This window comes from Mustela nigripes, chromosome 5 (genome assembly GCF_022355385.1).
Source record: "Mustela nigripes isolate SB6536 chromosome 5, MUSNIG.SB6536, whole genome shotgun sequence".
Lineage (NCBI taxonomy): Eukaryota > Metazoa > Chordata > Mammalia > Carnivora > Mustelidae > Mustela > Mustela nigripes.
In genome coordinates, this window is record NC_081561.1 from 11,422,989 (window position 1) to 11,436,984 (window position 13,996).

Sequence of the window (13,996 nt, forward strand, 5' to 3'; positions counted from 1 at the left end):
CAGAAATTTCAACTTTTTAAATTCCCAAGGTAGGCAAAGTGGAATGATTCTAATTGTGGTAGCTAGGCTATATTTAGGGTGTGAATTTCCACAGTGTCATTTTCAACATTGTTTTTAGAATTACAGCTTTTAGAGAAGGAAATACTCTTTACCTTGTTTCTCTGATTTACTGTGATAGAAATGTATCTTGACTTAATAGGTGTTCTGAGAAACAGTGCAACATGTAAATTTCGGTGCGCATATTTACATACAACTCTTTGTTCTTAGTACTTCTGTCATTTCATTCAACTGAATTTTATTTTCTTCAGAAAACAAGCAACAATGATCTCACTGGGTGTGTGTGTGTGTGCACAAAGATTTGAACAGCTTTAAGTATGGATTTTGAAAGCAAAACAGTTTAAAAGTGTTGTGAAATTTTAACTCATCCTTGTGAAAATTAAATCTATAATATTTGACACAGGGCCTGACATAAGGAAGGAGGTTGCGTTCATTATTACTATTTCTCAGAGGACATCAAATATTTGGAGAGAGAGATAATATTATTATTCCCATTTTAAAGCTAGTTGCAGGCAGTATTCAAACCATATTTTTCAGATAATCAACCTATTGAACCTATTCCACTACTCAGGGTTTAGAACCACTAAGATGTGCAAGAAGATGAAATTAGATTGTCTATACAATGTGACATTATGCTGTAGTACTGTAGACCAAGAAAGGAAGATAATAAAGTGAAGGAAAAAATTCTCAATTGTCAATGTTTTTCTCAAAGGATCATATCATTTTATATTCCAGTTGATTTTGAAAGCTTTCTTCCGGGCCCTCTCTGAACAATTAATAAGATGCCTAAGTCTTAGGGGTGTCCCTTCACTCGCAAGCAAAAAATAAACCAGGAACTGTTTGTAGATTGGGCACAAGGGCATAAGATTGAAAGACACCTCAAGGATTCATTTGAGGCATTCCCTAACTTCTGCAGTGTGACTAAGCCATTCCTTGATTGCTACATTAATTCAGTATCAAAAATCTGCAAGGAAAGAAGTTACACATGTGACTTCTTTTTGCATTAACTCAGTTTGGAGTTTCATTACTCTGGCTATTGGGAAAATGTTCAGTTCTCTCAAGACTATAGGGTTCTACATGGTGGGTATCATTAGCTTTATCAAAGCAAAGACAAATTAAATGCAATACATTAGTCTAGAGAATAGGGACCTTATTCATCTTCAAATTCTATAGATGAGGCCTCACAGAGAACATTATGGATAGTAGGAGCTGAATAAATACTTACTAAAGTGAACTGAAAAGGAGGGAGAAAATTGTCAGGTTACCGAAGTACAGATCACATTGAGCCTTCATTGCTGTGTTTTACAATCTCATTTCCTGACATTGTTTAGATTTAGTTTAAAAAAATATGAAAAACAAGCAAAATGCCAACTCTTCTATGAAGTTCATTCAATTATTCATTCAGCTAATATTTATTGAATATTACATGCTAGGCACTGCTGCAACTCCTGAATGTTTTAAATATATGCTACCATGTTTAAATAGTGTGTAACCAGAAGCACCCCAATTGATTCTATGTAAACTCACTAAAAGTTCTTGATGTGAGAGTTTAATGCAGCTGTTCCTATAAACCCTTCATCATGGGATGTGTTCATGTTTGGTTAGTGATACCACTAACCAAATAATACCTAGTCTCTTAATGTTGCCATAAGGTAACCTGCACTTCCCCATTCAGAACCTTAAATTATGGAGTTAATTACTGAGGTGAGAAAGATAGTGTCATTTGCAAGAAAGAGTTCATAGACGAGGAATTCAGAAACTGGGCTTTCAAGCGGTGTCACCTCTATTCAATCACTTAATTCTGCAGGATTAGTTTTCTACCTGTAAAATAAAATGAATTAGAAAATTATTAAAGCCTCTTTTAAGTCTGGTAGTGTATAATCTTAAATTAATTAAGATGTAAGACTTCTAAACGGTAGGAAGAAGATAAACTGTACATTGTGAGTTTTGGCTCAATTCCTATTAATAACGCAAAAATTTCCCTTGACTGTGTTGTAATATCCAACAGATAATACATACATATACACAACAGACAATTACATACATATAAAATTATTTTATTTTATTTTATTTTATTATTATTTTTTTAATATAATTTTTTATTTTTTATAAACATATATTTTTATCCCCAGGGGTACAGGTCTGTGAATCAACAGGTTTACACACTTCACAGCACTCACTACATATAAAATTATTTTTAAAGTGGTCACCAAGATCACTGTCTTAGAGGTGATTCAGTCCCTCTGTGCTTTGGCCAGATATACTTGGTGATTTAGCTAACACATGAACTTCTTTATTTCTCTTTGTCGATTTTCTTTTCCAGAAAGCAGAGCAGTTGAAAAAGGCTGGAGAGGAGGAGGGGGCTGCCTAGTGCATATTTGTTATCGCCAAAATTTAGCTTTAATTTTTCAAGTTAAAAGGTTTCATCCTTCAAGGAGAAGTTAATAAATGAATTTGCTGTAGTTGTAAATCAGACAGCTCCTCGGGCTCAGATTGGACACAGAGAAAAGCAGCAAGCCAAGGGAGTGAGTATAGTTTCAGTCGTAGGGGGGAAAAAAAAAACAACAGAGGCTCTGACAATTTATATAAAAAGAATATTGCAACGAAAAGAGAGCGAGACTAGAGGACGGCATTCAGGAGTAGGACACCTCCGGATCCCTGGGTCAATAGGTGATTTCGGATGCTAGTGCCACGGGAGGCCCAAATTCTTGAAGCGGGAAGGACTGGATGAATGATACAGCGGGTCTATTTCTGTTTTAGCGGCTTAGAAATGTATTCTGCAGGTTGTGACCTAGCCAGATCAGCTGACTTACTTGAAGAAAAAAAAAAAAAAAACACGCAAATTTTAATACATCTAAAACGTTGAGATATTTACACCCTTAAAAAAGAAAAACAAAACTTGTACGCAAACATCTTTATTAAAAGCATTTTGAGGCCAAAGAGCTGTAATGCCACAGAACCCCTCCCACGCGCTTGAGCACCCCGGCTCCCCACACGGTGGGTCAGGGCTGCCCCGCACGCTTCGAGTCCAGCATCTCCGCCCCCAGCTCCGCCCCGCCGCAAGACTCCAGCTCACACCAGGCGCGCGCCCGCGGTCTGGGGGCGGGGAGGGAGTGGAGGTGGTTCCCTCGGAGCACCCAATCAGCGGCGGGGCCGGGCGGTGGCGCTAGTGACGTAGGCCGCGCTTCCCTCCGCCCCACTGCGGGCCGACGCTCGGCGCCGTCAGCCACCCTAGCTCGCGCGCGCGGGGAGGGGGAGGAGGAGGGCTTTGGGGGCCGGCAGGCTGTCGGAGGGCGGCGGGTCGAGGGGAGGAGGGAGAGTGAGCATGCGCAGCGGCTCCGGGGACGGCGGGGGAGGTGGGGACCTGTGCGCGCGCGCACGAGCGGCCCGCCGGCGGCCGCGGGTGGAGGGGGCGGTTCCTCGAGTGTCCGCGGCCGGAGGGTGGGCAGGCTGGCGGCAGGTGCCGCTGCGGCCGCCGCCGCAGCCTCCTCCGGGTCCCGGGTCTCCTCGTCCTCCGGCGGTGATGAGCTGGGCCCCGTCGGGGGCTGCACCTGCCGTCTGCCCATCACCCCGGGCCTCCCTGCGTGACCTCGGCCTCCTCGCGTGCCCGGCCCCCGCGGCGCGGGGCTGCCCCTGAGAGGGAGCGGCAGCGGCAGCGGCCTCTTCCGCCCCGAGTCCTCGCTCGGGGGCCGCGCGGGGAGAGCGCCCGGCCCCCTCCCCTCCCCCGTCCGCCGTCCTCAATGTCTCCCCGGCGGGGAGGGGGCTGCCTGGGAGACGCGCTGAGCTGCCCCCCCCGGAGGCCCGTCGGCGGCAGCAGCAGCGCCCGGCCCGGCGCCCCGCAGCCTTCCCCGGCGGCGGCGGCGGCCTGGAGGAGCCCTGCACCCGCCGCCGCCCCCGGAGCCTCGCAGCCGCCGCCGCCACCCGGCGCCCGAGGAGAGGGCGGCGGGCGCCCCCCGGGGAAGATGAAGGCGGAGGGGGGCGACCACTCCATGATCAACCTGTCGGTGCAGCAGGTCCTGAGCCTCTGGGCCCACGGGACGGTGCTGAGGAACCTCACGGGTAATTGATGCGCCCGGGGTGGGGACGGGGATGCGGTGCCGCCCCCTGCCTCCCTTCTCGCTCCCGAGGAGGGGCCGCGCTCCTGCCGCCCCACCCCCGTGCGCGCCGGCGGGCTGGCAGGCGGTCCCAGGTCCCGGCCGGGAAGGTGTTAACTGGGGGCACTCCACGCGGGTCCCCGGGGCCAGACGCTCGACCCACTCCCAGGGCGCTCCGAGGGGCCTGATCGCGGGTGGAGAATCCACGACCCCCTCCTCCTGCCGGCGCGGGGAGGGCTGCCGACGGTGCTGCCTTGTGTAGTACGCGCGGAATCGCGTTAGTGCTGAGACTCGGGCACAGTTAGCGCTGGTTTCCCCCACACCCCCCGCCCCGCAAGCGCGCGCACACACCCCGCTTGCTGCTAAAATCCTCTTCTTTCTGGCAAATCTCAAACCGGATGCAGGACTTAAATTCTCTGTTCACCATGATCAGTTTGCTTCACCTGTTAAATTGTTGTTGCCCTAGATGACTGATGAAGTAGGTTATAGGGGGTAAGGGGCTTGGGCCAAGATCTAGTGCATTTCAAGCATTTCAGCTTAACCATTTTCTCCCTCTTGTTTCTCTCTCTCTCTGGCCACAAGCTGCCGCTTCTGTGACATTTGATTTTTTTTTTTGCATTTCCCTTCATTCGTCAAGGCTGTCAAGAGGGAATTGGACTTAACTACATTATAATAATTAACCTCAATTTTGGTGGTAAAAGTGAGCAGTAATATTCTTTTTTATCGAATTTGTAGGTTTGGTTTGTGAAGAAACTTCTGCATTAATGTGGAAATTCTTACACTCTGATTTCTGAATTTAAAAAATACTCTTTAAGATTAGTGGTTAGAGGAAAGAGATTCTCTTGCAATGTGGTGTCTCCTCAGTCTCTGCTTCCCAGGGAAAAAACTTAAAAACATACTCAGGATTTAATTCTTGCAAATGTATAAAGCTAAATTTGGTAGGAACATTTATAATACATTATGTCAAACTTGTTAAGTGTGAGGAGTATTTTACAAATATAACCTGTCCTGACATTATATACACATGTGTATTATATACATGATAAATATAGAGTATCATTTATAATATAGTATCATATGTATATATTTATTATAAAATCTGGCATGATATGGAATTAAGATATCTGTAGAGAACAATTTTATAGAATTTTTATACCGTAGAATGAATTTAAAGACACGGATTTTCTTGAATGCGGCAACTATAAAATTAACATAGATTCTGGATTGATTCATGGTGTCCTCACTTTTAATCTGTGGTTATTTAACTTGATACAAACTGACCTTACATGATGGTTGAGGGTGAGGAACATATTTTTATTTCTAAAAAGAATACATTGACAGGAAGACCATTTCATGATTCAATTGAACTTGGAGATAGCCTATGTTATCTTACTTCTGGCTTTGCTTATATTTATCTACTGTTCATATTTCAAATGTTGTATCCATAGTGTTTGTAGGATTGAAGTGAAAAGTAAGAACTTAAATATATGTTTGTATTTGGTAAGGACTCACCATTTATTTAGAGAAAATTAGTTTGGGGAGCTATAGAGTAGTGTAAATGTAACGTACCACTTGGCTAGATCTAACAGTATTTCTAAAATATTGACTTTAGGATTCCAATCATTATAGTGGCTTCCAGTTCTATGAGTCAACCAGTAGGTTGATAATAGTTTCAACCCAGGGTTAACTCTCATTATTGCTTAATATAATCTTAATAATCGTCTGTTGCTCATCAGACTTTGCCATTTCGTAAAGGATATGCTGAACATCCAAAACTAGTTCCTTGGGTGGGACTGAGGAACATGGGGACCTCTTCTAGGAAATATCGAGCCTGACTATGCAAAATGCTGTTTGTCTTGGTAGAAACAGAGGAAGATGTAGGTCAGAAATACGCTTCACCAGCAGGTGAGTGAACCACATGTTAGGAATCCATTTCTAAAAAAAAAAAAGTGGATTCTGCAAGTGGTAACATTTGACCCGATGTGATTCACTGTGGCCCTCTCATGCTGGTGACCTTAGTAATCCTATATGTACCTTGGTTATTAGTCCAGAGATGCTCGCCATGGTGCTATTTAGGATTTGGTCTATTCAAAACAAACACACACGTCCTAAGACAAGACTCGACTGCCACTTACTTTGTGAGTGCCTGCTATGTAGCAGACACTTTACATATATTGTTTCTGATCTTAAGAATAACTTTCCAAAGTAGAATTGCAGAGAAGAGAGGCGAAGTTGCCCCAAATCATATCAACAGTGAGTGGCTGAGCAGGACTCTGAACCCCTGTCTTTGCCCGCAAATGTACTCTTTCCCCTCTGCCACCTGCTTCTGCTCCTCCTTTTTCTTTTGGCAGAATGAGTTACTTACCTCACCCTGCTGCTTCTGCTCCATATACGTGCTTTTATTATTATGTTGTTCAATTATAATTTTTATTTGTCTCTTCCAGACTGAACTTTTGGGGAGGGGGTCATTGTCATAATCATGAAATTCTAGAGTTTTAGCATTATTCTGCCTGCACATATAAATACTCAGTATGTGTTTATCGAATTGCATTTCTGAAACAATACTTAACAATTGCATTAGTTAAACACTCTACTTGCATTAGTTGGTGTGAATATACTGTTAACTAGGGGATGAGTTGTGTAAGCAAATTTTATGGCTAGATGTTGAACCTTTAAACTACTTAATCCTGAAACTACTTAAAATGCTTATTAAATATACTTTTCTGTGCTTGTTATCATGCCTTCATGTATTTGATCTTTTCGATAATCTTGAAAGAGATTATTGTTTATCTTTATGGATTCAGACATGGAAGCTGAGAGTAACTTGCTCAGCTCTGATAGCTAATAAGTGAAAATTTATTACCTTTTTTTCAGACTTTGATAACACATTAACTCAGAAGACATGTTTGTCATCATGATAAACTTAGAAATGAAACAGAAAGGAGCATAGTGTAGAACCAAATTAATTTGGATTTAAGAAATGGCTGTGTGAAGGATTGCAGAAATCTGGTTAATAGGAACTCTGGTTAATTAAGCAAAAGGAGAGTGTGTTCTCATCTCTATTTTTTCTTTACACTAACATAAATAACAGGTGTTATTTATTCTCTTTGTATTTTATCCTAAACAAAGGTGAAGTAGGGAAGTTTTTATATTGACTTTTTTTTTCCCTTAGACACTTATCTTTAGGCAACAGTCTTGTGTATGTATTACTTCAATAGAAATGCATTTTCAAAAAAATGAAAATAAGAGCTAGAAATTAGAACAGGCTTTAGAACTAGAACTTACATAGTTTGACTGCTTCATTTCAGAAATACTGATGTATCACATCATTAAAGTAACATGGCTGGGATCAGTTACTCAGGGACAGAGGCAGGCCCTAGAAATGATGCTCAATGATGCTTGGTTCTGTGCCTTTCATTTCGTTCCACACAGATTTTTAATTCAGGCACATCTGGTGATAAATCTTAAGATACTTCAGAATAGCCTAGCATTATTTGCCCTGATAAGCCTAATAATGTGTGAATGGAACTACTTTTTGTCCAGCAAACAAAAGATACTGGAAAATATAAGATATTATTGAATAATATTTCTTTCCCAAAATTTTAAGTTGCCATTGCCTGTGTAAAAGTTAGTGATCCATATTTATTATATATGTAGCTTTAGAAATCCTACCAAATTTGCTCTGCTATTTATTCTTTCTCCTTCCTGAAGACACTAGTATAGGGATTCCATATAGAACAGATTAGTACCTGGAAATTCCATCTCTTCTGTTAATCACCATTGCTAAAGTTCTCTTCTCTATCCATCACTTCCCAAAGTGTGTCATTCACGGGATTCCAAAATTATTAACGGTGTGTAGCTTATCCGCTTCTTCAGCTTACTAAAGTAGAGATAAATGCCTTCTTTATGAAATAGTTTTTCTTTCTTTCCATATGTTCTAAGTCTCCTTTCCCCAGTCTAAAATTATAGTCAGTATGCATGTACTCTTTCAGTTTTATGGGTAATTTGACTTAAAAAAATAATCTACAGTGTAATACATTCCTTTGCTTTACTTTTATTTTCTTCAACTACTTTGGCTCCCAATTTTGTGTTCTGACCCAAATTTAGTTGCTAAGAATTTAGAGAAGAATTTTTTACTTAGAAAAACGCAGGATCCCTAAACCTGTGTGTAAACACAGAGTGAGACTGGTACTGGGAAAAGATAATTGGTCCCTGGGAAAAAAGGCACAGGCTGGCCTCGGGCTCATCTCCTTTCGCAGTGTCTGTTGCAAATGGGGGGCAGGTGCCCCTCTTCTGTGGGTACAGACATCGAGAAGCTGGGAATTCAGGCTTGAATGAAGGTCAGATAAAATATATATGTGCTTATTTTTCCTGTTATACATACACACTATTCTAGTTCCCTTTTAGACTTTATAGTGGCTGAGCTACTTTAGTGTTAATATTGACTGTCCGCAAAAAAAAGAAAGAAAGAAAGGTGGGGGGGTTGGGAAGTTTTTTATCCATTTTGTGTAGTTGGAATTGTCCATACACGGGAATAACCAGCATCTTCCTTCAGTATGCTCCCAAGAAAGTGTGCAGCTTTCTGGGGGTACCCTGCTCCCTAGCTTCCAGTGAATTAAGTTCTTTCTAAATGCTCTATTACAGGAGGTTTTTCTGCAATACAAGTGAAAAATTCCTTACTCTTATGTGGTACAGAGCCCATTAACTAGCGCTGCTATGATTTGTACTTTATAGGCTTTCACTTTTTGGAAGTTTTACCTATATGTCTTACTGAGAATGAAGCTACTGTAGTTTTTCAAAAACCAGAATTGTCATCTATGGGTTCTTACTTTCTTAGTCTCCATCTCATTATCTTTGAATCATGCGTCCGTATGATTCATCCATATCCTCTGGCAATAGCAAGTCCGAGGTCTAGATGACATTTCTTAAAGCAGTTTCTGGGTACGTCTTCGGACTGTGTGAGCTGTAATTTTGACGCTTTAATAGACTCTTAATATAAACTTACCTTTGCTTTGTTTGGTGATTGAAAGGAAGGACCGGAAAAGTAAGGTAATTCAGGAAGAGGAGTCAAAATCACTAGAGGTATTTGTCTTGTGGAGAGAAAGCCTAAACTGCAGAGGAAGCCTGAGTCTGGGGTAGGGCAGAGGCAGTGAAACCAGGAAAGGAAATTGGGATTAAGAATAGTTAGGTGTAAACTGCAAAGCTCCTGGAGAAAACAGAGGCAGTAATCTTTTTGACATTAGCCATGGCAGCATTTTTCTAGATCTGTCTCCTTGGGCAAGGGAAACAAAAGCAAAATTAAACCGTTGGGACTATAGCACGGTAAAGCTTCTGTGCAGTGAAGGAAACCCATCAACAAAACAAAAAGGCAATATACTGAGTGGGGGAGAAGATATTTGCAACTGATATATCTGTTAAGGGATTAATATCCAAACTATCAAAGAAATATAGATAATACCAAAGAATGAATGATCTAATTAAAAAATGGGCAGAGCAGCTAAATAGTCATTTTTCCAAGGAACACCTTTGGATGGCCAGCAGACACATGGAAGGATACTCAACATCACTCATCATAAGGGAAGTGTGAATTAAAACTACAGTGATGTATTGTAGAGTCAGACCAGGTAGAGTCAAAATGACAAGAAATAACAAGTGTCGGTGAGGATGGGAATAAAAAGGAACTGTCACGCACGGTTGGTGGGGATGCAGACTGGGGCAGCCACTATGGAAAACAGTGTGAAGGTTTCTCAAAAAATTAAAAATAGAACTGTCATATGATCTAGTGGTTCTACTACTGGGTATTTACCCAAAGAGAATGAAAACACTAATCCCAAGACATACATGCAGCCCTGTTGTTATTGCAACATTATTTACAATATCCAAGGCGTGGAAGCTACCCAAGTGTCCACTGGTAGATCAATGGATAGAGAAGATGTGGTATATATGTACAATGTAATATTAGCTATTAAAAAAGAAAGATTTGTGACAAAATGGATGGACCTGGAGGATATTAGAATGAGTGAAATAAGCCAGACAGATAAATCAGAGAAAGACAGATACCATGTGATGGTACTTACATGTGGAATATAAAACCAGAACAAATAAAAAACAGAAACAGACCCATAAATACAAAGAACCACCTGACGGTTGCCAGAGGGAAGGGAGATGGAGGGGTGGGCAAAATAGATAAAGGGGATTGAGAAATACAGACTCTGGTTATCGAATGAATAGGTCACCCAGATAAAAGATACAGGATAGGGATTATAGACAATGGTGTTGTAATAGCGTTGTATGGAGACAGACAGTGCAGCCGTAGCGAGCAGATGCATAGGGCAGCCTCCAGACTTGTCCAATCACTGTGTTGTGTACCTGAAACTAACATCGTGTGTCAGCTCTTCCTCAACTAAGAAAAAAAAAAAAAATCAGCTGTAAGAAGAGAGCCCCGAGACTATATAGCATGCTGAATTTACCACAGTATCAGATGAAAGATTCTAATAAATACCAAAGCTCTAAAATAGTGATGTTCATTGAATATTTACTACATACCAGACACAAGGCAAAGCATTTGATATGCTTCTTTTTTCCTATAATGGAAGTGACCATGTAACTTACTGCTGTATTAAATGTATGTGGTTATATCAGGTAGGATAGACTAATTGTGCTTTTCGTGGCAAAGTATTTTAGCATTAGAAGTATAATATAAAAAAGTAAAATAAATAAAAAGTGTAATATAAAAGAAGTATGATATTAAAGAAAAGTAAAAGTAGTATAAACAGTGGCAGTGGAATCATTTAAAAAAAAGGTCTCATTAGATTATCCAATTCCAGTAACCTTAGCTGAGGAGATTTTTCACCAAACCTTGTACAAGTAGGAAGAACCAGACTTTTACCTGGGTCCAGTTGCCTGTTCTTACAAATCTTGGGATATAATCTAGAAGGACTTTTTGTAAGAGTGAAGTGATATAATAGGAGATTTCGGAAAGCAGGAGGCACCTGTATACTACTCTCATATCAATGTCTAGCTGCGATGTTTCTGTCAGTGTTGTGGACTGGATTTTCATGATGAAACTGCACCCCTCTCCCATTCCCTGCCACGAATTACTTTAATCCAACATAGTTTCTGAACTTTGCTGCCTATCAGCATCACCTGGGTTGGGTTAAAGGTACAAATCCAGGGTTCCAGTCCCTATTTATGGAGGACTTTTGAGAAAGGGGTCTCTGAAGCTAACATTTTTAGCTAGTTCTGGGTGATTTTGTTATTGAGAGCTCGAGGTTTGGGAACACCCAATTTTTAAAGATAAAGTTTTTGGTGATCAATCTGTAGCTATATTGTGATATATAAAGCAAATTAATATGGAGAATTTGGTATAACTAAAGACTTATTAAATTTTCAATATAAACAACTCATTTCCAGGAGGATGCTCAAACCCAGTTTTTAATAAGTGACTATCTTTTAATCCTAATTATTAATATTATTTTTAATATTTTAATCTATTTAATATTTTAGTAATGTTTCTTTATATGAACCATTAACTGTAGAGAATAATTCCTATTAAATGACCATATTTTGAAAATTCAAGATGGCTTAGCTACATTAGATCTGAAGTATATGGGAGAATTTAGCATTAGCAATATTTATGTAAACACTTAGATAATGTGCAGCTATTGGAATTCTTCCTTCTGGAATAATCTGGGTTCTGTCAGATACTTGTATGCAAATAAAGAGTCTAAAGAAACAGTAGGATCCCTGCATTTATGGATCAAGAAACTGAGTTTTATGCTTGACTGCAACTAAATGGATTTTGCATGTTGGACAAGCCACATGTTTCCCAGGCTCAGGTTCCTTGTGTGTAATACAATCTGATGCCAGCCGTTCTCATGCTGATGTTATGGGAAAGCTGAGTTAGAAATTAGAAAGTAGGGAGAGAAAAGTTTAGTTAGGGGCACCTGGGTGGCTCAGTCCGTAAGTGTGTGCCTTTAGGTCAGGGCATGATCCCAGGGTCCTGGGATGCAGCCCCACATTGCGCTCCTTGCTCGGCAGGGGGCCTGCTTCTCCCCCTCCCACTTACCCTGCTTATGTTCCTTCTCTGTCAAATAAATAAATAAAATAAAATCTTAAAAAAGAAAAGGAAAAGTTTAGTTAACTATGAGTTAAGGAAAACGCTTACCATTTGCATATAAACTTATTTCTTTAATCTTTAAAATTAAGAAATTTTTCTTTTTTAAGTGGTGCTTCCTCAGGTTTTTAATAGGCTGATTTATAAGGTGAAGCTTAGGACCTAGAAAAATCCATACTCTGTGAACACCATTTAACAGCTCTTAGAATGGGGCCTTCTTAAAATTTGGTTTAGGAAACTCTGGATTCAGTATCTGAAATTATGTCTTCGTTTAATTTTTTTGTTTATCTGTGTGTGGTGTAACTTCTTCCTCTGGATTATTGTCAAGTGATATCCAAGGTGTGACACTCTGACCAGGCGTGCACATTACTTGCTAAATTTTCTTGGTTGTGCTTTTATTTTCTGATCTGTCATTCATCTGGCCCTGTATTTAGATTTAATTTTAGGAGTTTATTACATTGAGAATTTCATTATATGTTATGCTCATTGATGTAAAAAGTTCAATTTTCAGTGTTCAGTGTTAATATCCCTTGGAAATACTGTGTCATGAGATTGTGAAACATTTTATCAATTGCTGACAAGATTTTTTAAATCAGTGACTGATTCAAACAAACATGTTGTTACTGACTTTTTTTTAGTATGACATGTATAATTTAAGATACTTGAGGGCATACAAGTAATAACAATTGAAATCATTGTATAATGCTATAATTTCATAATAGATTCAGATTTTGACATTTAATTCTTATGCTTTTGTAACTGAGTAGCTAATCAATTACAAGGAAGAACAAGATGAGTGACATCTTTTAGGAAGACAGTACTATGGCTTGAATATAGAGCAGTATTTGAACTATTTTAAGTAGCCTTAACCTGATTGCTTTAAAGCAGTGATATTTTGATTGTTTTAAATTAAAAAACTTGCTTTTTAAAGAAATTTCTTTTACTATTCAATGATAAGTACTGTAATTTACCGTTTGAAATTATATAATTAGCTGGCAAAAGTGTAATTTAGTGAAAGTGGGTAATAAGTGTTGCCATAAGCTTTGAGAAAGCCAATGAATTAAGGCAAACCCTGAAAGTATCACCATTGAATTTAAAAACTAGTGTTTTTTTCTCTCTTTAAAAAGCAGAAGCAGATAGCTTTAAATATTTACTGTAGCTTCAACTTCTATGTTAATTGCAGTTTCAAGTGGACGAATACAGTGATTTATTTTTAAGTCCAGTTAATATGTTAAGAATGATTAAAAATAAGGAAAAATGTCCTTTATGTTTACCTTCATTTTAACTTTCTTTTTTGTTCATTTCTTTGTGTAGAGTTAAGCTTCCATCTACTATCATACTCCTTCTGTCTGAAGAGCTTCCTTTAATATGTCTTTTAGGTCCACTGGTGATTAATTCTCCCAGCTTTTCTTCTTTTTGAAAAAAGTCTTCATTTCACCTTCAGTTTTGAAAGCTATTTCTCCAAAATATAGATTCCTGCCTTTCCAGGTTTTTTGTTTTGGTTTGGTTTGTTTTCCCCTTTCAGTCTTTAAAAAAATGTCACTCTATTGTCTTCTGGTTTGATGGTTTCTGATGAGAAGTTTGCTATAGTTTTTAATCTTTGTTCTCCTATATGTAAACTGTTGCTACTACTACTTTCAATATTTTCCCATTATCGTTGATTTTTCATCATTTCACTATGATGTATCTAGGTAGTGTGTAGCTTATTTTTATTTTATTGTGTTTTGGT

At 39.7% G+C, this 13,996-nt stretch overlaps 1 protein-coding gene across 1 annotated transcript in view; it reads left to right on the forward strand.

Moving 5' to 3' along the window:
- Window positions 1-3,785: 3,785 nt before the first annotated feature.
- TMEM170B (transmembrane protein 170B) overlaps window positions 3,786-13,996 on the forward strand; it is a 35,164-nt gene continuing 24,953 nt past the window's right edge. Inside the window, exon 1 of the mRNA XM_059399439.1 lies at window positions 3,786-4,116. Within this exon, the coding sequence (XP_059255422.1) occupies window positions 3,798-4,116 (319 nt within the window). The 5' untranslated portion in view covers window positions 3,786-3,797. The remainder of the gene's footprint in view (window positions 4,117-13,996) is intronic.